This window comes from Camelus ferus, chromosome 20 (assembly GCF_009834535.1).
Source record: "Camelus ferus isolate YT-003-E chromosome 20, BCGSAC_Cfer_1.0, whole genome shotgun sequence".
In the NCBI taxonomy this organism is placed as follows: Eukaryota; Metazoa; Chordata; class Mammalia; order Artiodactyla; family Camelidae; genus Camelus; species Camelus ferus.
The window spans coordinates 4,757,450-4,782,164 of NC_045715.1; the positions used below are offsets into that span (position 1 = coordinate 4,757,450).

Genomic DNA, 24,715 nt, shown 5'->3' on the forward strand with positions numbered 1-24,715 from the left:
TCTCTCCCACACGGAGGCACAGGGAGTGCTGGTACACTGCACTTGGAGGCTTTTAAAGCTGGAGCTGAAATGGATGCTGGGTGGGTGTTGCTCGGCATTGTTCCAAGGTTTTGGAGGCCAGTCATATTTTAAACAAGTCAAACAGCCCCTTCAGGCGAGCTGCAGGAAATCCAGCCCCTGGCTTCATGTTATTCTGTGGTCAAGTCAGGGAGATAAAAGGCCGGACTGTTGGAGGCAAGGCCCCTCCTATCACTGGATGGCAAACTGTTAAGGGAAGATAAAAGGGAAGAGCAGGGATGTTCTTTTTGAACAACACGAGGGAGCCTTTATCACAGGCGTTCAGGTAGAGCCAGGGAGCGAGCAAGAGACCCTCTGCTTTATGGTTGAGAGTGTGTCAGAGAACTCTGCTTGAGGAGCCGCACGTGGTTTCCCCAAAACACGAGAACAACCTTGTGTCGTGGAAACGCTGGTCGAGGCCAGTCTCTTTCGACCACAGTGGTCCATTTGACCGGGAATGCTTGTACTACATCTGCTTAAGTTAAATGGGCCTTAGCGTGGGTTTCCCAGTCTTTGTGCCCCAGAGGTTTCCCTGTGGAGGTGTGGGACCCGTAGGGCAGGGGGGGAAGCGTCAGGCTAGTGGGGGGCTGAGCAGCAGCAGAGCCAGCGGGCGCGCAGGCCGGCACTGGCTCCTTGATTTCTCCACGGTGTGTCCTCTCCTCTTGGGTTCCTTCCTGGTGCTGGCTGAGTTCTCACTCAGGTATGAGAGCCTGAGGGGAGGGACCTGTCCGACTGGTGCTGGTCTCCAGTTGGAGATCCTCCTTCCTGTTCTTTGTGACTTTAGGCGGAGTTTCTGGGTGGGGGGGATTCGGGGCTTGCAAAGGGTAGCTGCTTCTCAGGGTGGGGCTTGTAAAATGTGGACCCATGTTGAAGAGCCCAGGCATGGTCAGTGCCCAGCGTGGGCTCAGTCAGACCCACACAACAAATGTGTTCTGGGCGCAGTGTGCTTGTTTCAGGCCTTGGGGGCTGGGGGCTCAGCCCTTGGTGTGGGTTCACTTAGACACCCCACGGAGTGCAGTTGTCATGAACTAATCACGCTCCTAGCAGCTGGGGAGAAGTGCCAAGAGGGTCTGTGTGCCTCTGACTTCCTCCAGGACCTGCTGATCCACCACCACCTTCCTTCCCAGGTGCCCCTGCAGGTCAGCTCGTTAGAGCTGGGGCTGGGGGACAGTGGCCCCACGTGCCCCCTTCCCTCGCAGCGCCCCATCCTGCCCTGAGGCAGCTTTTGGGTTTTACTCAGTTTACTTTAAGAAAAACCATTTGCTTGCTAGTGTTTTTGGTTGGTTGGCTTGTGATAAACACATATCAACCACTTATATCTCCGTGAATCTGTTTTTCTTCGTGGATACAGTGGTGAATAATTTTCTTAGAGGCAAAAACAGAGGGGGAAATGGTCGCCCGTTAGGAGGCATAGCGGGCAGCCCTTGGAGCCTGGGTCTTTGGGCACAGTAAACTCACAGTCATTCTCAGCTGACAGTTGGTAATGTCTGATCTCCCACTGTGAAATTTTGACCCCAGCCGACTTGCCTTTCCAATGGACTAGGGATGGGCTGGGCGGGGAAAGATGCGATCCCCTCCTTCCACTGAGCTGTTTGGGCAGAAGCATTTCCAACAACACTTTTATCTTCCACGAAGCAATTCTAGTTTCATAAGAGGTGTCGTGCTGAACCCACCCTGAATTCTGGGAATGTGCAGCCCAGATCCTAGGTTAGCCACCTGCCCTGGGGGTGCTCAGCCTGCATCCAGCTCTTCCTCAGGGGAAAAGTAGACACTCCTGTTTCTGCAGCCACTGACCCTTTACCCGGGCTTGTCGGAGAGGCCAAGCCCCACCACCTCGGGGCCTGTGAAAGAGTTGCAGGATATTGCCCAAACCCCTCTGCAAACTGCAAACTACTGAACTTTACCCCAGCTTCCTCCCCGAGCTGTAAATGTGACTGAAGCCACGTCAGAGGAGTGGCCAGGACAGCCCAATCGCTGCTGCCCAGTGGCCCGAGAGGCCAGGCAGTTGCTGGGTGTCAGCGGCACTGGGTGCAGGCTCTAGCGCTGGGAGGGAAGCAGTGCTGGGGATGGTGGGGCAGAGGAAGCAGGTCCTCGTGGGAGCCGGCAGTGCAGACTTGCCTGGTGAGGCGAGTGTGAAGCTGACCAGGACTTGTTTCAGTGGGACCAGAAGCCGGAGGCGTTCTGTTTCCTGCTGGCCGTGCAGCACTGTGAGCTGGCGGCAGCTGCTCTCCTCCTAATTGTCCACGGGATTGCATTTGTGATAAGCTCAATTATATTTATATTTCATTGTTAAACTTGGGGGCTGGAGCAGATTTTTTTTTTAAGACCATCAAACTGGGCTCTGCCCTCCAAGCTTTGGCCATTCAAAGGGGGAGTCCTGTAGGGGATCGAGGAGCTGGGGAAAGCTGGCCCGGGGTCACCAGCTCAGAGTGCTGGGAGGTGAATAGTGCAACGTCGGTAACTCGTGCCGGAGCATGCCGTGCTGTTTGTAAAGTGTTTAATTAATATTCCTTTGATTGATTTCTGCACTGTGAAGTGTGGAGGGTCTGTATTGCTAGCTTCATTTTCCGGATGAGAGAACTGAGGCTCAGAGACTTAAAAGTAGCTCCACTGGTTGCAAACCAAGTTTCCAGTCCAAGATTTCAGACTCCGCATCATGTGCCCTGAGAGCTATGCTGCTGTAGTTTATCCTCCAGGTGGTGGGGCTGGCCTCCCCTTCAGAATCTTACAGTGGGATGGAAAAGACTGTCCTCTTAGAAGTAAAGCACTGAGCCTGGCAGTCAGGAGGATGATCTGATTTGGTCTCCCACCCACTGCAGGTTGTGGTGGTCCACCCTCTGCTTGAATACTTCCAGAGATAGCAAGCTCGTTACTTTATAAGGCCTCATTCCATCTGAATTGTTCAAAGCTCTGGTGTAAAGAATCATGGAGTCCCAGACCATCTTCTTTGTGCTTCCTCCCCAAACCTCATTCCTGCCGTGAGGGACACAGGGAAGAGTGTGCCCCCCCCCACCCCTGCACCAGGCTTTCAGATGTCTCCTGTCCCTTCAGCCATGCCTTGGTTTCCCAGTCCCCTAGCTTGCTAGTCACCTTTCTCTGAATGGCTTTTCCGTGATGCTCTCTGCGGCGTGATAAAGCACAGGAATTTCGTAGTCAGACATCCCTGGGCTGGAATCCTGGCCCTGCCCATAAAGAGCAGTGTGATAGCCAGCGAGTAACCTAACATCGCCTTAGATGATTTGGGGGAGGATTAAATATATGTAAAGTGCCTGACACGTGTTCTGGCCCAGAGTTTATGCCCCCAGTAAGCTGTGAGAGAAGGGGTACTCTGAAAGACACGTAATTGGGTAAACACTAGACTTCTGACATCCTCTGACTTAAATCCTGTTTTCTTTCTCAGCAGTAGCCTTCTTCTCTATTTTTAAATTCCTCAGCCAAGGTATGATGTGGGCCTCTCCCCACTCTTCCTGATAAGCCGGCAAGAACAGATCTAAGGGTGGGGTAGGGTGGGTTCTCCTAACTCTTATCCCCTTCAGGGTACTCTTGTGAGACATCTTCTGCCTTAGGGAAGGCCCTGCCCTGGACATGGGTGTGGGTGCCCTGGGACCTCTGCCCCTCCATTCAGCTTGAGGCCTCCTCCCAGGCCACCCACCTCCTTTCTCACCAACTTTCTTGGTAGAGTAGAGAACCGTGCAGGTTTCTGCCAAGTTGGGCAAGAAGGTGATGATATGCCAGACCCTGGTGGCTAGGAAAAGACTGGCTCACCTGGGGAGAGGGACAGGGCTCACCCAAGGGCTGCCAGGCCCCTCCCAGAAGACTGGCCATGGGAACAAATGGGTGCCACGTGGCAGCTGCAGAAGTCGTGGCTCCCAGTCTGGCAGTAGTGAGATGAGATCCTGTCAGTAAGACGTGTTCCAGGTGGGGAAGAGGGCAGAGCTGCAGGAGTGGAGTCAGCTCTTTACAGGAAAGCATATCATTGGGACTTGGCCCCATTTCCTCCCTGCAGAGAAGCCACGAGCCCTGGGGAGGGATGCGGGAAGGAGAATGGGTACCACAGGACGGTTTTATCTAGTGTGTACCAGAAAATCTCCCACCTTTCCAGCAGTTCCCATTTTAAATCGTCAGTTTACTGTGACTCACGTAGATAGGTTTGGTGAGCAAGAACCCTGTCTTCAGAGTCGACACTTGCTTTCCTTTTGAAATTTTAGTTAATGTAACCAAATGTCCAAGTGGTTTTTATTTTTAAGAGAGAAACTGCCTCCAGCATGGAGCCTGTCCCGCTCCCATAAGCTGCCCCTGCCCCCCTATGCTTCACTGAATATTAAAGTGTCCCTTTACGTAAGGACAGTGGACATTCCTTTTGAAAGGCAGCATCAGCAGCCTGTTATTCCTGGTATCCACTGGGGCCCTTGCATCCTGGGCAGGAAGGGGCAGCCGCTCTAGGAACCATCTCCATTCTGTTTCTCTTCCTCCACCGTGGTCCCATTAAGAGAGAGACCACAGCGGTTGGTGAGGCTGTGGGGAGCTGTGGGGCTGCCTTCCTGCCCCTGTGGCGGGTTTACTGGCAGGAGCAACAGAGGAGGGAAGGGGTCTAGGGGGTCTGTGGGGGTGGCCAGGGCCACCAGAAAGCCTAGCCGAATGGTTCAACCTTGGAGACCGTCCCACAGCACCCTTGAAGGAGCTTTTCCATGAGCCACACGAGCTTGGTGAGTGTGGCAGCTGGAGAGGGGGCTTGGAGGACCCAGAGCTGCCCAGGTGCCCAGGTGGAGTGGGTTTGCAATTCTGCGCACTGCAGGCTGGCCCTGCTGCCTTGTCTGGAGCTCACATCCCACACATCTCCAGTCCCAGGGAAGCTAACACAGGCCCTGCGTAGGTTGATCCCTCCCTCTCCACTTATTTATTTATTTTTTATTATTTCTTTGTGGTCAGTAAAGCTGAAGTTAGAACTGGGATCTGCATCTCTGCTCCAGCACCTTGATTTTTGCTCCATCAGTCGTGATAAACCAGTGGCTTCTTCTAAGTCCTCTTAGAAGGAAAGTTTTTCAGGGAGATCCTTGGTTTTGTGTCGCCCTTCTTCCAGAATTCTATGTGAAGACGTAAAGTGCAGGTTCTCGAAACCGAATCTAATGCCCTGGGAGCCAGCACAGCCTACAGGGCCTGCCCCCAGGGGAGCTTCTGATGGCGGCAGCTGTGGGTGGCACCTGAGAACCTGCATTTCTCCTTCCAGTTTTATTGAGATGTAATTGACACACAACACAGCGTCATTTTAAGGTGTGTAGCATAATGATTGACTCACGTTTATTGAGGTCCATGATGGACCTTGGGTGCCTTTTTCCTGCCCAGAAACAGGCAGAAATGGGAGGCCAGGTGCTGAGCAGTGGATGGGGACGTCTCTTTGGGGTAGCTGTGTCGGAGGGAGGGTCCATAGTGGTGACCCTCAGTGACTAGACAAGCCTGTAAGATTTCTTCACATGCTGTTTGCTTAACTTTTGGTCTGTGCGGTTCTGGCTACTCACTCCCCACTGCCTATGCTCCCCATCTGCTGCCCCCCAGTACTTCCTATATGCACATCTCCTTGGAACCCCAGGACAAGAAAGTGGGAACTCCAGGCCTGCATTCGATTTGCATGGAAACACAGCGGCCTAGGGGGGCTCGAGCTCACATTGGCGGATCAGTTGGATCCAGTCTCTCAGGATTGGGCTGGTGGGGATTTCAGGAGCCTGGTGGCTTCCTTCCAGTCTCCTGTGTGGGGAGCGGCAGGCTGTAGATCATGGAGCTCCCCCATCCCTTTGCACAGCAGGGGCAGCGCGTGGACACAGGCTCTACGATGAACTTTGTAGTCTGGGGTGGAAGTCCAGTCCTGCCTCCTGCCGGAGGGGAAGGCAGAGGTGCCTTTTTCCTGCCCAGAAACGGGCGGAAATGGGAGGCCAGGCGCTGAGCAGTCTGGAAAGGCAGAGATGACTCAGAGTCTGATTGTTCAGAGTCAGAGAACGTGACTGAGGGAGCGCATCTGTGCTCTCAAGCCCTGTGCCAGAAGTCATGGAATTTTGTCCAGAAGAAACTTAGCAGAGTTGAGAATCTAGATTTGCTTTGCTCTCCCTCTGTGGTCTTGGGGGCTGCACAGTCGGTCGAACCCTCACCGGGCTGTTGTTACGAGGACTAAACGGGAGAACGCACTTAGCATGTGGCAGGCAGTGGTCAAAAACTGCCCACGGCTCTCGTCCTCATCAGTCTTCATCCCAGCCTTGTAGTCTTGGAGTTGCAGACTTAGAGTTCCAAACAGGCCATGGGTCAGATCAGAGAGGCTTCCTGTGAAAAGCAGCCCCTAGGGGATAGGATGGGGAAGGGTGCAGATGTACATTCTGGGGGAGAAACTGAACAGAGTATGGGGACCTGTGGCAGGAAGGCCTGAAAGCAGACTGAGGCCAGCGCAGGGAGAGCTTGAATGGCAGGTTAGAAAGTCTGCCGTTAAAAGGGGACATGTTTTGGGGGCAGAGCTCAGAAGACAACCCAACTGGAGGCCACATACACCACCTTAGGACCCAGGGTTCCTGCCCTCCCCTCACCTCCCGGCTTTGCTCTCTTGAACGTGAGCTGTGCCAAGGGATGCATCATCCCCCCGTTCTTAGTGACCCCTCCTCACCCAGGGAGGAGGATCCAGTACTGGCTGGAGCAGCTCACGGTGCCTGGTTGTCCCGGGCCTGCTCGAATGCTCTACATGACACTGCAAGGCTCCATTTGACCAAAGCCCCTGCCAGCAACGGGGGCGGGGGGGGGGCACGCACGAGTTGCCGCCCTACCCAAGGCATAGACTGAACCCTCAGCCAAGAAACACATCAACTTCCTGGAACTCAGAGCCGTCATCCCAGCTGTCAGCCTTCAGAGCACACGCGAGGCTGGCCTGGTCAGAGGAGACAGTTCTGCCCCGAGCTTCGCAGGCACAGCCACGGTGCAGCGGCTAGATTGGCTGGGGTTCCATCCCCAGCCTAGCCAAGACTTTCTGCCTCAGCCCGTCCTCAGAGAGATGTCCTTGCCCTCACAGCCCAGAGCATTTCAATGTCTGAACCCCTCTTAACTCACACTCTTCCAGCCCATCCTGGGTTGGCCCAAACCGGCCAGCGAGGCTGTTCACTGGGCTTTTCCAGTCAGGGGATCAACCATCCCAAGTATGCGCGGACATCTGTGTCAGCCAGGCATCGCCGCCGCCCCAGCTTGGTGTTGTGAAACTCATCGCTGTACGGTTTGGGGGCTTCTGCTTTCATCCTTGGCATCCGGGCTTACCCCGTCTTTCCTGGGGGCCTCAGGACGGATTTCACATTTCACTTCAAGAAACCTCCGGGTTTTCATAAGCTGGGAAGCTTTGTTTCTAGACCATCTTTCCTTTATCTTTCATCTCTTCTTTGCTGTCTCATTGGACCTGGAGACAGGATCCTTAATCTTTTCTTTCTGGCTTCACATAGCATTGTTCCTTATCTCTGCTGGGGCTGGGGCTGGGGCTGGGGCTGGCCTTCCCCTCCCCCCATCCCCACCTAGGGACCTCTGCCCTCTCTCAGCTGTCCTGCTTCCATCGGATCTGGGCAAAGCCTGTGTGGGAATGCAGATCCAGAAGCTCAGGACCCTCCCTCGAGCTGGAGACCCACCCCTCCTAGAGGTGTTCTGTCACATCACCCCTACAGGAGTCATCCTCTAGGGTATGACCCCTCCTCATGGGCCTTTTTTTTCTTTCTTTTTCTTGAGGCAGTGGCGATAGAGGTAAGGGGTGTCTTGAACTTTCTTCCAAGAGCTGTCCTGTACCTTTCCGCTGTCTGGGTTCTGTGAATCCCTTAGGCCTGGTGGAACCCAAAACAAACAGGGTAGGGACTCTTGTTTCTCAGCTTAATTGCAAGACTTTCTTGATATTCGGATCGTTTTCGTCCTAGAGCAGAGGATGGATGTTCCAGGGTCAAGTCTGCCAGGATGGCCCTGTCCTCCCCTTGGCTCCCTTTGTGGATTGCAGAGGTTCCTTGGTTGGACTTTTAAAGGCATCTTTTCTAAATGAGGGGAAGGAGAGGGTCCAAATTTCAATGAGAGTGTTAGTTATATGCTGGAAACTTTTAATTCCAGAGACTTGTTTCTCTGACGTGTGTTTTTATTAATTATGTATAGAAATATAGTTCATTTTTCTTATTTGGAGATCTTGGCAGTTTCTAAGAAAAAACCATGGAGGTACGCCTCTCCAGACTTTCTTCCTAATAATTCTTGCCCTTAATATACAAATGAAAAACAATGTAGGGAAACTTGGCTTGCCCTTTTTTTTTTTTTTAAACAGCATGTAATTTCACCTTAGGCATCTTTAAATTTAGATGGGTGGGGAGGATCTGAAAGGATGTTTTGTTTGTGCATTTCTGAAACCTCATGGGAATTTTAGTAAAACTGACTTGGTTCGTAGTTTAAAGGAAGGTGGATTATATAGCAAGTAAAACTGAGTCTTACCCTACTAATCCCAGATGAGTTTCCGGTGCCCCTGACCCGCCTGATACTGAAGGAAAATGTTGGGTATAGAGTAGGTATTTTTCTGTGAGAGGGTCCATAATTTTCATCAGATCCTCAAGGAGGGTCTTGCCCCCAAGAAGCCATCGAGTATGAAATTTCCTTGAAGCTTAAGGGGGTCTCTGGCCCGTTCAGGGGCTGTCCTTAAGAGTTACTCCTTATCTCTTGATACTTTATTCAAAATCAGAACTTTTCAAAAGAGAATGGCCCAAAGAAAAAGATGGAGAACTGAAGCAGTGAGGTGCAAAGAGAGAGAGCCAGAAATCACTGAGGAGCTGCTTCTGATCGTGGAGGGGGCTGGTGCAGCTTTTACCCCCAATCAGAGCAGTCCAGCAGGGGCATGCCCACCTCAGGTGCTTGGGAGCTGTGGACAAAGTGAGTAAGATTCAGGAGGATAACTGGGCGTGCGATGTATTGGACAGCTTTTCTGCAGACACTCTGAAAGGGTTTGATAAAAAACGTTTTACATCAAGGAAACGTTTCTCGACAGGTTTTGTCCGCGTGGCAGTTACTTTACTTCTTCCCCTGTCTCGCTTTGCACTCTTCAGAGGCTGCTTTAGAAACAGAATGTGGCTGAGCATGTAGCACTGGGAAATGCTTTCTTCCAGTTTGCTCTCACTTCGCAGAGGGCCAGACACAGCGTTCTCCCGGGTCAGGGATTTGAGGCCCCTGGCACTCCCAGAGCAAACTTCCTCAAACTCTTGAAAGGAGTGTGCAGTTTGAGTTTCCTGTATCTTCCCTACAGAAAGGAAAAGATCTGCCTTTGTTCCTATTTGAACTCTCCCCCTCACTCAGGAAAAAGTGTAGCAGTCACTCCTTTACAAATTAGGGGGCTGTTTTAGTCCCATCTGTTTACTTTCAGCACTCTTCCTTTTCCCTCTCTGTGTTTCTGATGGCACTCACTGCTGTCTTTTCTTCTCCACCCTTTAAACCGGTGGTCCGTCAGCATCTGCTGTCAGCGAGCCATTAAGACGGTCAGAGCTCCACGTGGGGCCCCTGGAGGTCTTGGCCGTTCCCGCGGGTGTTGCCGTTGCAGCTGTTGGGGTGCTTTGGGGTTCCTGTCCGTCCAAGTCACACTTGATCCGGTCCCTCTTGCCCAAGTGGAGCTGACCTAGTTGCTGGAAGCGTGCTTGTAAGTGCGGGCAGGGGTGGGATATGCTCTGTTGTCCTTAATTTGTAACTCCCGGTGGTGTAAGTGGAGAAAATAGTACTGAGACAGGACCCTTTCCTGCCTGGACTTCCTCTTAATGTCACCTTTTCTTGTTTTTGCAGGTTGCTCCAATCTGCTCCAGAGGTGGTGGCTTTGAGGTGTGACCCTGCCCACGCTTGGGCCCAGCCAGCGCCAGCTCCTCAGTAAGGAGGGCCAGCTTTTTAAGACAAAGGAAACAGGTCCGTTAAATCTCGCTGACTTTGCTTGAGTCACAGTCGCTTTGAGTGTTGTCTTCCCTCTCCTCTCCCTTCCCCGCTGAGTGGCCTCCCCTCTGTTTGGGGTCCTCCTGAGGCTTCGATGCAGGACCACAGTGACAGTATACCTGTGAGCTGCTGGTTCTTCCTGACCCAATGGCCTGGGGTGTCGGGTGAGGAGTCTCAGAGGGGTGCAGAGGGTCTGGCTCCCAGGAAGCAGCACTGCAGACACCCCCGTTCCCTGCTTTTCCCTTCCCACCCCAAAGTTCAGACTGTCTGTGTTCAGAACTGGACCACCAGGCCAGTCCACTTGGCCGAGTCAGTGGAGACAACGATTTCCTTTCGCATCTGTGACTTGGGAGCCCCATCTGGGCTCCCTGCCTTCTGGTCCCAGCTGGAGGAGGTCATACTAGAATGGGGCCCGTGAGTTTTATTTTCACTCTGTTCATTGTGGCTGTCGTTGTTTTCCTACTTGCAGTGGCGGGGCTGATGTGTAGGATGGTGTCAGGGAGCAAAGGAGGGAATGGAAATATTAAGACTGTAAACACCTGTAAAGAAAAACGTGCTCTGTAAATGGACCTTAACCTCTTAAACCAGTCTTTCATCCTCTGAGGCCGAGTATCAGAAGGTGTAGGTTGGTCGGTTTGGGTTCTGCTCTAGTGTGGTCCAGAGTCGGGCATGGGGGAGAACTGACCAGTCCAGGCCACTAGCTTCTGCTTAAATTAGTGGATAAATGCACCTTAGCGTGAAGGTGGATTTGTTTTTTCTGACCTGGAATAATGAGCTATATTGTTTTATACCAAGTCTGTTCCCTTCTTCCTGCTCCATCCTCCCAAAAGGAGAACTCAAGTGTAAGACACAAGCCGCAAGCTGGAGGAAAATCTCAGAATAGCTCCAAGAGGCTGGTGGGGGTTGCTTCTGAAGCAGCTCTTCAGGGATGAGTCCAGGGACCTGTTCTTCTTTTCAACCGTGTAACTGGGAATTTCATTCTGTTAATTACACTTTCCGATCAGAAATGGTTTACTTACATTTAAACTAGGAAAAGGAAGTGAATGTGGGTGATCTTGGCGTCATCAGTGGGTAGTGTCACACTTCACACTTTATCCCAGAGGAGGAAATAAATTTAGCAAATGTCTTCCTGTCCAGACAAAATGGGAAATAGCGAGTTTGCATGACTTTTCTCCTTTTCCAGTTGGGATTTGAGCCCTTGCAACTCTCAGCCCTTAGGTGGGTTAACTATTGTGACTATTGCTGGGTATTCTATATTTGGGACATTTATGTAGTTTGCAAGAATGTATCTTTGATGTTACAATGATTGTGACAAAAATTCTTACTGGCACTTTGCCTCTTTTTGGTGAATATATTTTTGTTAGTTTTCATATCGAGTGTTTCCAGTCTCCATTTTCTTTCCCTACTCAGTAAAAGAATTAGAATATATATTTTGTAACTTACAATTTTATATTTGTCCGAAAGGTGTTTGCCCTAATCTATTCCTAGTCTGAGTAAACTCTACCACATTTTTCTTCTCTAAGTGTAGAAGTGTAGGACGAAAGTTCATCTAAACTACTGTAAACTGGGGGAAGGTTAACTTTCTCTTTGCCGACATAATATAATTACAATAGAGAAGATTCCTAGTCAGTTACTTCATAATTTGCTATACGTTAAAACTATGGAGGACTTATGTTTAAAAGAATGAGAGGGCTTTGGTATTGAAGGCGTCTGCTTATTTGAATCAAGCAAGCAGTCATACGCGGATTGATGGTAACAGTTCAGGGGAACTGGTGATACTTCCGTTAGAAATCCTTTAAGAAAGAAGGGAGGGGTGTGTGTGCTTATGTGTGTCTACTTGTGTTGAAAGTTTTTTTATTTCCTAGAGAGGAGTCTCCCAAATAAACTTTCAAAGTCAGTCAAAATGGGAAGTTCGGAAGCACAATTTTTAATAAGTTTAAATGGTCTTCCGTAGGGGGGAAGCTTCATGGAAAGACAGTAGCTTTGTTTTTATTTATTTATTTTTTAAATTTTGGACCTAGGTTCCTTCTTTTCACAGGAAAGATGTGAGGGGTGAAACTGGGCCCACTGGATCAGTGGTCTGAAGTTTCATGTTTGTGTAGTTCGTCCTTTTACTTACCATGTGGAAAACCTGTAGGTTTGTATCTTAGAAGCATCTGCTGACGAGGAAGGCTCATTTTGTCTCTCGACAAAGACAGAGCTGCTCCTGAGGTTCTCTCTGGCTGTTGGGAAGGTCTTAGCTCAGGGCTTCTCAGCTGATGGCAGCGTCAGTTAGTAAAGCTCTGTCCCCAGGCTCTCCTGCAGGACATGTTTGCAGCTGCTCTGGGTGTTACCATTTATCACATCCTAGGTCACTTCCCTTAGAGTTGGAGGAGGAACCGCAAGAAGACATGTTCTTTCTTGTGTTGCTCCTAAGTATTCACTTTGCTCCTGAGATAATGAGTTTGAGTTTTGACGGCAGCTGTGGACTTGCAGAATTTAGTGCACACTGTAGGGGAACAGGGCACGTGGCTCACCGGCAGGGTTTTGCTAGAGAATGTCTTCCCGGATAAAATAAGGGAACAGTTTGCCTGGAGACTTATTTCTGGCTGTTCCTACAGCCATAGCACTTCTCGGGAAGGAATGTAGCTAAGAAAGGTTTGGAGATGTGTCCACGGGCCATAGTTTTCCTTTGGGTCATCCTGTTCGTATTACCAGGTTTTCTAAAGGGCTGACCTAATTCCTTCTGGACTCTGAGCCTTGAGTGAATTCTCTTACTGCCTTGTCTTTGGTCAGCTTTAGGTAGAGACTGGAGGTGGGTGACGTGGGAGTCTGAGAGTCCTTGTGGGGCGCAGGGGTGGACTATAAAACAAAATTCACCGTGTGTATAAATATGAGCCACAGCAAGTAAAATACCACAGAATCGTTTTGGCTGTTGGGAGTGAGGGTGACAGCACCATAGGGAACATCAGTTAAGGGTGAAAAACAACCACAGAATGTGGTTTTGGAAGAAAAAGAAGACTTTGACATCGCCTCTCATAGCTCCCTGTAGTCTCATGAATATACTGGTCTGAGATTACGGCAGACAAATGATTTCCGTTTTTTCTTCACTAAGTGAAGAGACACTCACTTAATCTTCTTGCCTTTGCTTCCCTACCAGTGTCAGCAAGTGTTACCAAGAGAAGAAAAAAAAGAAGTGAACCAGCCTCACTTCCTGCTCCCCGTGGATGATAGCTGTAGCAGGGGAAGGTCTCGCAGGCTGTCGGCTGGGGCAGAGAATGGAGGTAATTGGCAGTGGAGGCTGGGTTTCCCTTCTGTCCATTTTCTGGGGTTCAGGTATATTACCTACTTGAATGTTTTAAGAAACAGTCTTTTTTATGCTGATTTGAAATTTGGTTGTAATTCTGAAAGCACTGGCTTCTCAGTTGTCTTGCACGGTTTGGGCTCCCCATTAAAATCACAGCATTGAAGCCTGGAGTTGAGCGAAAGCCGAGGTTTCTCATCACTAGTTGTTGGTCTAGAACATGCACGGAGTGGTAGTGAGTTAGGCTAGGAGGAGGGAGCTGGCGGCCCCTGGGCTTCTTAATCGTTGTAACCTTTCCCACTCTGCCTAATGAAAGAGTGGGAAGGGCAAACAGGCCCGCCTCAGGCCACTTTGTCAGGTGGCGCATGCTCAGAAAGGAAGCAAGGTTATCAGTTGGTCTTTGCTGGGACAGCACATGGTTTAGATGCCATATGGGCAGGAAGGTCAGCGTGAAGTGAAGAAGGAGCGCTTTAGGGGTTTTGACCCAACTCGCAGTGACGGGAGCCGTGGCCGTGCCACCTGGCTCTGACAGACGCCGACACTTCCCAGCCGTCACATCAGCAATTTCCGATTTTCAGTTCTGTGGCCGAGGCTTCCTGGAAGATTAAACCATTGTCCCAATGACGTCAAGTTCGCCCGTTGGCTTGGAAGGTTCAGACTTGTCTTCCATCAACACCATGATGTCAGCGGTAATGAACGTAGGGAAGGTCGCCGAAAATGGCGGGAGCCCCCAGAGCATCAAGTCCCCCGCGAAGCCTCCAGGACCAAATCGGATTGGCCGAAGGAACCAGGTAAGCGTCGGTGCGCCCCGCGGTGACGTCTGCGAGGGTGTTGGGAGCAGGCTATTCCCCTGAGCCCCAGCTTCCTAAGCCGAACCTTGGACGCGTTGGGAACTAAACAGACACGCCCAGAGGCCGCAGTCCTTTTTCAAGAGCAAACTTCTCGTAGCGCGTGTCAGTATCCTCTCATGGAGGGAGTATTCTGAGCTGTGGTGTCATCATTGGTGAAAACGCCTTTATTATTCTCTGCTCCGTAATTTGATTTGAACACAAGCTTTCTTCACGAGACAGACAAGGCAGAGAACTCAACTCATTTCTCTCCTGTGACGTGAATCCTTTCCTCATTCACGCAGCTGGTTGGTTGGGTTTCTGATGCCACCTCCTTGATACTTTTGAAGAGTCTCTGGGTGAGGTGGTGGTAGTTCCTGACTGTGCTCCTCAACGTCCCATCCTGGACCAAGCACACGGTTTGGCTCCAGAGAACTCCGCTCAAGATGTGATTTATTCCTCTTGAGTTTTCAGAGGGCATCGGATCAGGGGCGGGTGGGGAAGAGCACATGGGAGCAGGGACAGTGTGAAAGTCCCCATCTACTCCCTTGGAAAGTAAGATGAGCCTTCTAATTAACGTACAAACGGGGCACTGGAGAAGCGGTTGCTGTCCCGTCAGCAGAGTGCTGCACGGCACTCGAAGCTCGAGCAGTGAGGTGAGCAGTTCCCCTTTGCTCTGGGTCCATGCGATAGGAACGTTCAGTATTTGGCATCACTGATTTAATGGGTCCTTCCACACCCCCAGGAGAAGGCAGTCTTCTGAGTTTGCCTAGATTCCAGGGGAGGACAGGAAAGTAACCCTGTTGGGCTTTTGTGAGTTAATTTTCTTTTTTATTAATAACCCTACAGTGGCTGTCATTATACAGAATTGTCTGAGCGCAGCCGTGATGTTCTCTAAATTCACAGAAGTACCACATGGGTTACGGCTTTTGACACAATGTGCCCTCCAGGGAGAGTTGTGCCAGCCTAAAATCCCTCCGGCAGCGTGGGAGTGTCCGTTTTCTCCACCTCTTTCTCAAGGCCGAAGACCTGGCAGAGTTAAATGATGCTTTAGAGTTGGGGCATTGATGCTTTTTCTCTTTTTTTTCCTTGCTTCCACGTGCCTCTCTTCCTATGGGTACCTGAGAAAATTCTCAGCCTGTATGACTGTGGCCTGAGCCAAGAAGGAGCGCTAGCTCTGGGAAGAAAAGGTTTATTTCCACTCTCACATGACTGTCCATCCATCCATCTATCCGTCCATCTCTCCATCCATCCCCCCATTTCACAATATACACCTGGCTCCTACTTCCAACCAGGTACTACACCCGGGGCCATGCTCTTCCTTAAAGAGCCCAGCACAGGCAAAGTCGGCCCAAGTCCAGGCTTTCGTCCCTTCCCAGTGGTTCAGAGACAGGAGGTAGGGCTGTAGAAGGGACCCCCGGCACTTCCGTCCCCGCATGGTGAGTGGAGGTGACTCTGCAGAGATGTCTAGGCCATTTTCCATCCAGCTCCTATGTCTTCCAGGGTTCCTCGAGGCCCTGGCTTAGTTTTTGAAAGGCGATCTGGGCCAGAGGAAGGATAGGAAAGACAGTTCATTAGGGGGAAAAAAAAAGTCAAGTGCGGTGCAGGAGAGACAGTGCATCATCCGCACCTGGGACGGGCGGGAGGGCTGAGAGGGTGCCGGGGGAGGAGTCCCAGCAGCTCACACAGTTCCAGGGCAGATTAGCCACAGCCGGACGCCGACAGGGGTGCCAGATTGTTTCATTACGGAATGGTTAGTTATCACATTAGCTGCTAATTTTATCTGTCAGCTCAGGAAGCACGCTCCTTCCTTCCACCAGCGCGGCCGCGGTAACTGGATTCAGCACTCTCCAGTAGGGCCTCTTCCAGCGTCACGATGCTCCCTTTTCTGTTTGATTTGTTTTTAAAAATTAAATCTGAGTCTGGAGACTTCCTTCTCCCAGACCACGTGGACTTCGTGGACCTGCGCTGCGGTCTGCAGTGCACCGCTGCCCGCCCCAGAGAAGGATTGGGCTCCGGTTCATGGTCAACCCCGAGTCAATCCCTTAGCCTCGGAGGCTGCTCGGTGTGTCCGTATCTGCCTCAAGGTGAATGCAAGGTGGTTTTTTTAAAAGAATTTGCCTCCTCAAGAGGCTGGCCACTTGGAGGCCTGGCTTTTTAACATTTATTTCCCTCCCACCAAAGAATCCCTTTTTTGAAAAAAAAATTTGTTTGATCTATACTATTGCTAACCTAATAATTTAACAAAAATGCCCCAGAGACTGAGTCTTTGCCCAGCTGTGAGGCATCCCTCGTTCTACGCGAGCCCTTGCTTTGCTGTTCACGCTGGAGTTTGGCATCTGTGTTTGGTGGTTCTTGGCCAGCTCCGCTGCGACTGCAGCCCAGCGGCTGAGAGGGTGCGACCCCGCTCCCTACGCCCAGGCCCACCAGACACACACGTTGTGCCTCTGGCAGGAGTGGAAGTGTGTGATGATTCGGTGAGGCTGCAGGGTCTTTTTTTGTTTGTTTTTTAATTGTCTTTGGGTTAATCAACTTCCTTAGAATTCATATTTGTGATTTTTTAAAATTTGAGAGTGAAAAAAATGTGTTGCATACCTAGTTCTCAGACCTAAGACTAGGAGAAGGTGTGTGTTGCTTAAAGTGGGGCTTTTTCAAAGTCTTTAAAGAGTGAGAGGCTGGGAGGGGAGAAATTGGGAGTTTGAGATTCACAGATACTAACTACTGTATATAAAATAGATAAACAACAAGTCTATACTGCCTAGCACAGGGCAGTATAGTGACCTGCAGTGAAAAGGAATATATGTACGCACAGATATGACTAAAAATTGTGCTGTGCACTGGAAATTGACACAACACTGTAAACTGACTTCACTTCAGTTAAAGAAAAAAAAGTGAGAGGGAACCACGGTAGGAACCATGTCCTAGACCCATCATGCATTCACTCCACCGCATCTGGTGTATGCTTCCATTTGTTTTTATGGTCTTCAGGGTGACTTTCATTTTCATCATCTCTCATGAGCCAACCATGAGGGTGTCTCCTTTCTGTGCCTTGGGGTGAATCCTTTCGGGGCCAGGCTTACATGGAGCACAGTGGTTATGTGCATGGGCTGTTGAGCGCTGGCCTGAGCCTGGATCCTGGCTCCACTGCTTCATAGTTCTCTGATTTGGGGCCACTTGCTTGCCTCTCTGAACCCCAGTTTCCTCATCCAGAAAACGGAATCTGTAATAGTAGCTATCTCTTACGGCGGTAGGGAAAAAACACTATTCTACATGTACAGAGTTTAGCACATAGTAAGTGTTCAATAACTGGTGTCATTAGCAAGGAACCAGAAACTTATTAAATAAGAACAAGTAAAAAGGTGCCGGAGGGTCCAGCCCTAGAGACGGCACCCTCGGTGCCATCCCCTCTCTCAGGCTGCCTGGGTGCCCACTTCCGTTAGTGCTGCCGGCTTCCCCAGCTACACTTTTGTGGCCTGGGCTCACCACAGTGCTGGGTCCCACCCCAACTCTGCATGAACTTTCACATTACCTAACTTAGTCACTTCGTCACCCCCAAAACTGGCAGGAGTCATCCTCTCCTGGGGACTTGTGGAACCCAGATTTCTGAGGCTCAGCTCCTGTCCTGCCCTAGTGATTCAGATTCAGCATGCCACGAGTCTGGTCTAGAAATCTGGGTTTCACAAAGCTCCCCGGGTGATTCTACTGATCTTTGGAAACCCCCTGACCTCAGTCTCTAAGCATCTCCGTTCCAAATCCTGGGAGAGGCCTTCAAGCCTTGATATCCCATTAATTTTGGGGTGAGGAACAGAGAGCTGTGCTGCACAGGGACCGCGTGGGTGAGGAGGTGACAGCAGGCACCACCATGGCACTGTCCGGGAACTCTCTGGAAGGAGGAGCTGTCGCATGTGGTTAGAGCTCATCCTTTTCCTTAAAACCGCAAACTGTGGTGCTTGAGGGAAGCCTGTCCTGTGTGTTTGGAGGGAGCACAAAATGAGCCACCTTGCCGAGCAGTGAGCTGGTTCTCTTGTCACTCTGGGAGTCCTCAGGTTGGGCTGTCATTCCCTGTCACAGTTTCTTACTCTCACTCCTGTTTCTTATGTATGAGCAGTGGCACCAGGGGCTGGCAGCGAGTGGAAGGGCCCGCTTGATGTCTGTTGGGTGCACACTGGGCACTGAGCCCTTCCGCCCTCAGGAGGGTGGGTTTTTGTCGTAAGAACTCCATTATCACTCGTGTGTCTCGAGGGCCTCAGGACCAGGTGGAAAATTGTGACTGGAGCCTGGGTCAGACGTGGGGAGAAATACACCCCTTTTCTGGCTCAGCTGTAACTTGATGCTTAATTTTTCACCATCCCTGGTGATTCAACTAAATAGTGTCTAACGAGAACACTAATATTTTTTGAGCTCTTACTGGGCACTATTCCAGTGCCTTCCATGCACTAATGGGTTTAATCCTCATCACACCCTGATGTGGGAGGTGCTGTTACTTCCCCCATTTTACAAATGAGGAAACTGAGGGCAGACAGGACGGCCACTCACCCAGAGCTCATACCCAGCCATGCTCCAGAGCCCATGCTCCAGCTGTTCTGTGGCTGCCACTCTTGAGACCCGGATGATCATAACACAAACAAGGGGCACTGGTTCACTGAGCTGAAATAGAGTCTCCCTTTTATTCTGTCTTTTCAGGAAACAAAAGAGGAAAAGTCTTCCTACAACTGCCCCCTGTGTGAGAAGATTTGCACTACGCAGCATCAGTTAACTATGCACATCCGCCAGGTTTGCTGCTGCCTTTGTGTTTTTGTTTTAAATCATTCCTCATTAGGGGAGGGCAAGGTAACTTTATTTTAACAGATGAGTTGTGGCTGTGTTTAACTTAGATTTAATATTCTAATAATTTTGAGGGGCAATTATGAAACAATTTTTCTGTGTCCATGCTATTGTGACAAAGTCCCAGGTCAACACAGAATACCTTTTCAGAATTTAGCAAACATCTGGTTAACTGACCACATATTGCAGAAGACTTTCCATCATACATGACTTGCCAGCAGGAACCCAGTCTCATCACAGTACAGTGAGGTTGTAGATGGAGACCCCTCTTCTATACCTTGCTGTGAACTTACGTCATGCAGCAGGGAGTTTCCTTGATGTGGGATCTCTTCTGGCTTTTCTTCTTTACCATGAGATTTATCCTTTTCCCTTGCCTGCTATGGCTGGTTCCTGACCAAGTATTCATGAATCTAGGGCAGTGAAGGACTGACAGTTTTCAAATCATAACATGGTACTGAATAATAACATCATTTAGTAACTTGGGTTTGGATAGAAGTGTTCCTTCTTAACATATTTCAGAGGCCAGAACTCTCTGAACTGGGCAGGTTTCAGTTCTCTTTTTCTGACAGCTAGACTGAGTCATCAGACTAGAAGAATTAACGTGAGGACCATATTTCATGTTTGCCTCATAGTGAATCTTAATGCTCATGTTAATATTTGTGGTCAGTTAATCTATATGTGTCTCCAAGAAAAAGACTCCACTTCTTTCTGAAGTTTGCAGAAGTATTTGTCAAAACTGGAACATGGGAACAGAAGATTGTACCAAATATTTATTTGCCTGTGGTCCTGATAGATTTTGATGTTCGGGAAGGTATTGAAAATGACACAGAAAAAAATAGCTGAGAAGCATTACTGTTTTGGGTTTTGTTTTTCTTTAAATAAAGCTCTGAATTTGCATTTCATAATCATCAAGTTTTAACCCATCTTTCTAAGTGACCACTGCGATGATTACTTCCTGCAGCATAACACGGACACTGGAGGGGCAGACCATTCATGTAGCATCTGCGGGAAGTCGCTGAGCTCGGCCAGCTCCCTGGACCGCCACATGCTGGTGCACTCTGGAGAGAGGCCTTACAAGTGCACTGTGTGTGGGCAGTCTTTTACCACCAACGGGAACATGCACAGGTGGGTGAGGGCAGCCTTTGCCTGCTGGCTGGAGTTGACAGAAGGTTGACAGAAAGCAAAGTGGCCTTTGAGCCATCTTACCTACAGAGTTCCCTATTCTGTTCACTGTATGAAACAGCCAGAGATGGTTTTGTTTGCCTCTGCATACAATCTCCAGTGTATCTGATGTGTCTGCTCCTGGGAAATGCAAGTACCTGGGCTAGGTCTCTGGCCAGTGGGGGAGTCTTCAGGGTGACCCTCTGCCAGTTGGAGTTTCTTTGTTTAGGAGCCAGAGGTGGGCAGCTTATCAGATACAGAGGAGCCCTCGAGGATTAGCATGGTACCTCTTGCCTTTTTAGAACTGTTTGCACATGCCTACCAGATTCCCTGCAAGGTGAAAAATTTCTGGAGCGCTGAATAAATAGTTAAGTGGGCTGGTCCCAGAGCTTCAGGATGAGATAGGATAAAATGAAGAAAAAGAAAATCTGATAAATGTCAGGAATTTACTTCCTGAGGGAGAGAGAGGCTCCTTCAGAAGTGGGAGAGAGCTCAGTGGTGGGCATGTTAAAATTTTGTGGGAGGAACCAATGGAAATGTACTTTCTAGAATGATTTCTTATGTTTTTAGGGGTTAGAACAGACTTTTTTAATGCTTTTTTTTTTTTTTTTTGCACAAATATTTTGGAACTCTAGGAAAATGTTTTAAAGGGACTCAAAATTTCTCCTTCTCAGAAAATCAGGCTATTTTAATTTTCCTGTATTTCCTTTTAGGTGTTATATTGATTTCTTTTTTAAAAGTTGACTTAACATTTTTTAATGTATTTATTTCAAAAGAAAACTTTAAATAGTTATTGTGAAAATGTTATTTTATTATGTCTAAATACTGAAATGAGATGGTCCAGTTTATTCCACCTAAAATCATTTTATGATCCACTGATGATGTACTTGGGACGTACTGGGAATGGTGGTAAATTTCCAGATTTTGGAATTAAGCTCCTGATTTCTCATCTTAACTCTGGAACTTTTAAATTTCCCATTCTTGCACAAGTCACTTAACCTTTGTGCCTCAGTTTCCTCCTCTTTAAAATGAGATTTTTTAATAGTATCCACTTCACTGGACTAGGAGGAGGGATGGGAGAAAATGGGTCCAGCACATGGTAGGCCCTCAGCCAGTGTTACTTATTATTATTATTATTTGCATTTCTGAATAATCCCACAAGAATTGGAAGTCTGTGGAGTTCTCATTCTGAACCCCAGGAAGGAAGGTGTAGAGTATCAGTATTTTAAAGAATTTTTATAAAGAGTTTTACTCTCTTTCCCCATATACCTTCCAACCCCCACTGCTCCTCATCTCCTAGGAGTGTTTGAGGTACAAAGAAGGAAGTTAATACTGTCACCGATTTTCAATATGCTCGTACATTTTAGCTTTTTGCTTTCTTACCTCCACATCAGCCTGTTAGTGTCATTTCGCCTTCTGTTGGCCATTTGTTTTATTTTGCCTGCTCCTTCTGTCCCCACTGGCAAAAAAAAAATTTTTTTAAAGGTCCTCCTTTGCATACTTAGGCTCTCAAAATCGGGTCCTCGATGTGTTATGCGCTTCCTTCGCAGGTGGTTTCCCCGCTTTCTCCCACTCGATTTGAGGACATTTTCATCCCCTCAGAACGAACCCCCAAACCTGTTAGGAGCCACTTCCTGTTACTTCCCACCCTCCAGCCCTCCTTTCCCTCTGTGGTTTTGCCTGTTCTGGACTTTGCATATAAACAGATTCATATAACGCGTGGTCTTTTGTGGATAGCTTCTTTCACTTAGCATTGATGTTTTCAAGATCCATGTATGGTGGAGCATGCATCAGTAGTCTGTTATTCTTTTTTATTGTCAAGTAACAGCCCGTCATATGGACACACCACAGCTTGTTTACCTCTTCATCAGCTAGTGGACGTTTGAGTCGTTTTCGCTGTGTGGCCTTTATGAATGATGCTGCCGTGAACATTCTTGTACAGCTTTTTGTGTGGATACGTGTTTCCATTTCTTTTGGAATTTCACTTAGGAGTGGAATTGCTGGGTCACGTGATAACTCCAGGTTAACATTTTGAGGAACCGCCAAGCTGTTTTCCAAAGCAGGTGCATCATTTTACAGCCCCACCAGCCCCGTGGGTGTTCCAGTTTGACACATCCTTGCCAACACTTGTTACTATCAGTCTGTTTCATTACAGCCACCCCAGTAGGTGTGAAGTGAAATCCCATGAGTTCACAATTTTAGTTCTTACGTTTAGGTCTACAATTAAGTTCTGAGTTAGTATTTGTGTGTATAGTCTAAGGATGGAGTCCGAGTTGTCTTTTGTACTGTTTGTTTAAAAATTTCTCTTTCCCTGTTGAATTGTCTTACCACCTTTATCAAAATTCAATTGACCATTAATGTAAGGGTTTATTTCTGTACTCTTAAGTTCTGCTCCACTGATCTGTGTATCTATCCTAAGGCCTAACACTGTATTGATTACTGTAGCTTTTTGTTAAGTTTCAAAATCTGGATCTGTGAATCCTCAAACTTAGATCTTTTTCTAGGTTGTTTTGGCTGTTCTTGGTTGTTTGCATTTCTGTATGAATTTTTGCAAAAAAAAAAAGGGGGGGGTATCTGGGATAGGCATAGAGATTGCAAAATGTGTAGGTCATTTTGGGGGCTTTGCCTCCTTAACTATTAAATCTTTGATCATGAGATAGTTTCCATTTATTTAGGTCTTAATGGATTCTTTCAACTATGTTTACCGTTTTCAGAGTACAAGTTTCATATTTATCTTGTTAAATTTATTCCAACGTGTTTTATTCTCTTCAGTGGTATTAATAGAATTGTGTTCTAATTTCGTTTTTTGATTGTTCATTGCTAGGGTATAGAAGTACAATTCAAATTTTACATTGATCTTGTTTCTTGTAACCCTGCTGACCTTGTCTGTGCATTCTGATTGTTACTTGGTGGATTCTTTGGATTTTCTATATCTAAGATCCTGTCATCTGCAGAGAGAGTTTTACTTCCTCCTTTGAAGCTAATCTGGAAGCCTCTTCTTTATTTTTATTTCCAGCCCTGGCTAGACCCTCCAGTATGATATTCAATAGAAGTGAAAAGAATGGATATCCTTGTCTTATTTCTGATCTTACGGAGAAAGCATTTAGTCTTTTCCCATTAAATATGTTGTTAGTTGTAGGTTTTTCATAAATGCCCTTTGTCAGTTTGAGGAAGTTCCTTTCTGTTCCTAATTTGCTGGGTGTTTTTATCGCGAACGGGTGTTGGATTTTGTCACGTGCTTTTTCTGCATCTATTAAGATGATCAAGTTGTTTTTGTCCTTTATTCTATTTTGAGTGTTAAACTAACCTTATTCCTGAGATAAATCCCACTGGGTCACAGTGTGTAATCATTTTCTCATATGTTGATGGATTGGGTTTGCTGGTATTTTGTTAAAAGATTTTTGTCTGTATTCATAGACAAAGAGATGCTAGTGTGTAGTTTTTTTGCGATGTCCTGTCTGGTTTTTATATCAGGGTAATACTAGCCTCGCAGAGTGAGTTGGGAAATATTCCCACTTCCTCTGTTTTTTAGGAGAGTTTGGTGTTAGGTCTTATTTAAATGTGTGGTGGAATCACCACTGAAGCCACCTGGGCTTTTCTTTATGAGAAGTTTTAAAATCACTGGTTCTGTCTCTTTACTTGTGGTTGGCTTGTCCACATTTTCTATTTCTTCCTGAGTCAGTTTAGGTACTTTATGTCTTTTCTAGAAATGGAGCCATTTTGTCTGAGTCATCTACTTGTTTGGCACGTGGGTGTTCGCAGTGTCCCCTCACAATCCTCATTATTCTGTAGGGTCAGTAGTGATGTGTCTCCTCTTTCATTCCTGATTTTAATAACTTGAGTCTTCTCTATTTTATTTCTGAAGTCAGTCTAGCTAAACATCTGTTAACTTTTATCGGTCATTTCAAAGAAACAGCTTTTGGTTTTGTTGATTTTCTTCTGCTGCTTTTCTGTTTTCTGTCTCATTAATTTTCCATCCTAAGCGTGATTATTTCCCCCCCCCCCATCTGCTTGCTTCAGGTTTAGTTTGCTCTTCTCTTTACAGTGTTTTAAGGTAGAAGATTTTACTATTGATTTGAGAACTTCTTACTTAGTAGAGGCACTTACAGCTATAAATTTCCCATTGCTTTAGTTGCATAAGTTTTTTTATATATTGTGTTTTCTTTTTCATTCATCTCAAAGCATTTTCTAATCTCCCTGTGATTTCTTCGTTGGTCATTTAGGAGTGTGTTCAGTTTCCACAGACTTGAGACTTCCCAGACTTCTTTCTGTTACTAATTTCTAATTTCATTTTATTGTAGTTGGAGAACATACTTTCTATGATTTCAGTTCTTTTAAACTTACTGAGGCTGGTTTTTATGGCCTAACATGCTCTGTCCTGGAGTATGTCTGGTGTCTGAGAAGGACATGCATTCTGCTGTTGTTGGCTGAAGTGTTCTCTGGTTGGACTGTCCAGTCTAGCTACATTATTTATACATTGTTCAAGTCTTCTGTTTCCACGCTGATCTTCATGTATCTTTGTGTGCTCCCCCTGTAAGGTTTGTATGGTTATCATCCCACTTTGCAGATGAGGAGACTTGCTTAGGATCAGAGTCAGTGCTAAGGCTTAAACACAGGCTGC

At 48.0% G+C, this 24,715-nt stretch overlaps 1 protein-coding gene across 5 annotated transcripts in view; it reads left to right on the plus strand.

Annotated features, from left to right (window-relative positions):
- Nucleotides 1-24,715, plus strand: part of RREB1 (ras responsive element binding protein 1) — a 122,718-nt gene that overhangs the window by 48,142 nt on the left and 49,861 nt on the right. For 4 of the 5 annotated variants that reach the window (XM_032462456.1, XM_032462452.1, XM_032462455.1 and 1 more), the window contains exons 2-6: nt 9,859-9,975; nt 13,139-13,262; nt 13,861-14,073; nt 18,793-18,882; nt 19,895-20,058. In XM_032462456.1, coding sequence (XP_032318347.1) covers nt 13,903-14,073; nt 18,793-18,882; nt 19,895-20,058 — 425 coding nt within the window. In that variant the 5' untranslated portion in view covers nt 9,859-9,975; nt 13,139-13,262; nt 13,861-13,902. Of the gene's footprint in view, nt 1-9,551; nt 9,719-9,858; nt 9,976-13,138; nt 13,263-13,860; nt 14,074-18,792; nt 18,883-19,894; nt 20,059-24,715 lie in introns of those variants that run through there. The other variant, XM_032462454.1, reaches the window with a different exon arrangement.